We start from the raw sequence: 2,202 nt of genomic DNA, 5'->3' as shown, positions 1-2,202 counted from the left end.
TGGTTGTTTTTAACCTCAAGTTCCATTGTTGCTACAGTTGGATTTGTTATCTCTTAAAGATCCAGTACAACGGAAATCAATCTTGCTGCATTTTCTTGTCAGAAGTTATGTTGACATGAAATTACCGAAAATGTTCAAGCTGTTGAAAATGATTACTAAAGCCCTTTGGTTATTGACACCATGGATATCAACAAAATCAATCCATTTCATATTTCCAATCTGCTTCCTCTGAGATATCACATAATATTGACTGATTGGCCCATCGGTCACATCTAGCTGAGTTATTTTTGGTGGGTCTAGCTAAGTGATAAGCTATACTGTCTAGTGAACAGAAGGCCATGCCCCCTCATCCTAGAGTTGACTGTGCTCAGAGAGGATGACCTAAACACTTAATAAATCAAATGACACATCTGAAGATGAAATAAATGGTTACTTATGACATTAACATACCACACTACGATTTCTATGAAGTCCTGGAACTTCTTTTTATGAATTAAACCATCATTGTACTGCATCTTTATCAATATCATAATTAAGCTGAGTCTTAACATTGTATTTACAATGTCATTATTTTCTTTCTTGTTAGACTCTGACAGTACTGAATACAACATCAGCAAATATGGAAAACCAGCTACAGACACTTGTAGCAGAGAAGAAGAATCTGGTGGAGACTGTCATGGATGTCTTTGAACAGGGAGCTGAAGTAGTTGCCAGTATTGTAGGCGACCTCTTTCCTGTCTTTTCCATTGCTGCACCAATCGTGAGGTTGGCCATGGACAATGTGGAGAGCAAAGAGGCTGCGTTCATGAAGGAGCAATTCCAGAAGGTCCGTGAACGTCTCGAAGTGGTCTCTGAAGAGATTCAGCTGATTACAGAGGAGATCAAGAAAAGCGGAGTGGATGCTGCCTACTTCTTGGTGGAAGAGAACATAACTAACCAGTTTCGCAAGTACATGGACATCCTCAATGCTAAACCAGAGTTCCGTGAGGTCAAGAAAAGGCTTTTCTTGGGGCACTTTGTCAAGACTGGTGGCGACAGAAACCTTCATACCCTCTACGGTGCTGTAACAGGAGATAACTTCGCTGGGAAGACTGTGCTGGAGATCACTCTCAACTATGAGGAAAAAAGTCGCCGAGCCATGGAGGACTTCTGTGCCAGGCTAAAAAAGCTCTTCTGCATCGGCCTCATTGCTCTGATGGGCTACACTGCTCTCAAGGGATGCGATGACGAGGAGGAGCTTCTTAAAGACTGGGGTGAGAAGATGAAGGCCGTACAGGTTAAAATGAATGTTGTCATTGAGGATTGCATTGTCAGTTTCCCCAAGCAGGCAGAGGTGGATTCCTTCCGACTGGTCAGAGACAACTCTGGCTGGACCAACCAGCAGCTGGCTGATGCTATTGTTGAGAAGCTGAAGAAAAAGTATGACTGGGTGTGCTGGTCCGTGCGTGTCTTCAAGTCCCCTTCAGGCTTGTTCGCCAAGAAAAAGGACTTCCAGTGTCTAACCGGGAAGAGTCGCTTCCAGGTCCCCTCATCAGATGAGAAGCTAAATATCATGGTGTCCTACAGTGCCTCGCCTGAGCCTCTGGATAAGGCCCGTATCCAGCAGCTGATCCTGAGTCAGAAGAAGCCCAGAGTGGTGGGTGTGGCGAAGCTACTGTTTGAGGAACTGCCTGGTCCTTGTGTGGTCCACACTGTCAAGACCAGCAAAAACCTGGCCTGCTGCTGGAGCTTCTCAGAGGAGCGCCACTACTGGGAGGAACACCGGAACTTCTATGTCTGCGCTCACTCTGCTTGAGGTTTTTAACAGTTTAAATGGACTATATTTCAAAAGGAGTCACCAGACACCTTCAACTCTTAGCTAACTGCTAGCTAGGTTAGCTTATTTTCAGTTGGAAATATTTTTAGTTAGTATATGCACAGATGGTTAGCATGACAGTTGGCTATATGAATCTGTAATGTATATGAGACTGCAACATGGCTGGAGGTTGTAGTTTGTAGATCAACTAAACTACACTTAAATGTGTTTCTTGTAAATACATGAAAAACTATGTTTTTGTCTTATCAGATCATTATCAGTAGAATCATTAATACAGAGGATCTTTTGAGAAGATTAAAATGTACTTACTGCAAAACATCATACAGTCTCTAGTCCAGAGTCAAGTAAGGGAACCTTTGAACTAGGCTGGTGGGGCCAAATGAAAT

The 2,202-nt window shown here is 43.1% G+C and overlaps 1 protein-coding gene across 1 annotated transcript; it reads left to right on the top strand.

Annotated features, from left to right (window-relative positions):
- Positions 1-619: 619 nt before the first annotated feature.
- On the top strand, positions 620-1,795 carry LOC311246465 (uncharacterized protein; the record flags this gene model as incomplete). The annotated part of the gene is made up of 1 exon (XM_084336619.1): positions 620-1,795. One exon carries the CDS (start codon positions 620-622, stop codon positions 1,793-1,795), a length of 1,176 nt encoding a protein of 391 aa, XP_084192745.1.
- Between the last annotated feature and the right edge of the window lie 407 nt (positions 1,796-2,202).

This window comes from Notolepis coatsorum (assembly GCF_963971535.1).
Source record: "Notolepis coatsorum genome assembly, chromosome: 19".
NCBI lineage: Eukaryota > Metazoa > Chordata > Actinopteri > Aulopiformes > Paralepididae > Notolepis > Notolepis coatsorum.
This window is presented reverse-complemented; position numbering and strand designations above follow the sequence as displayed.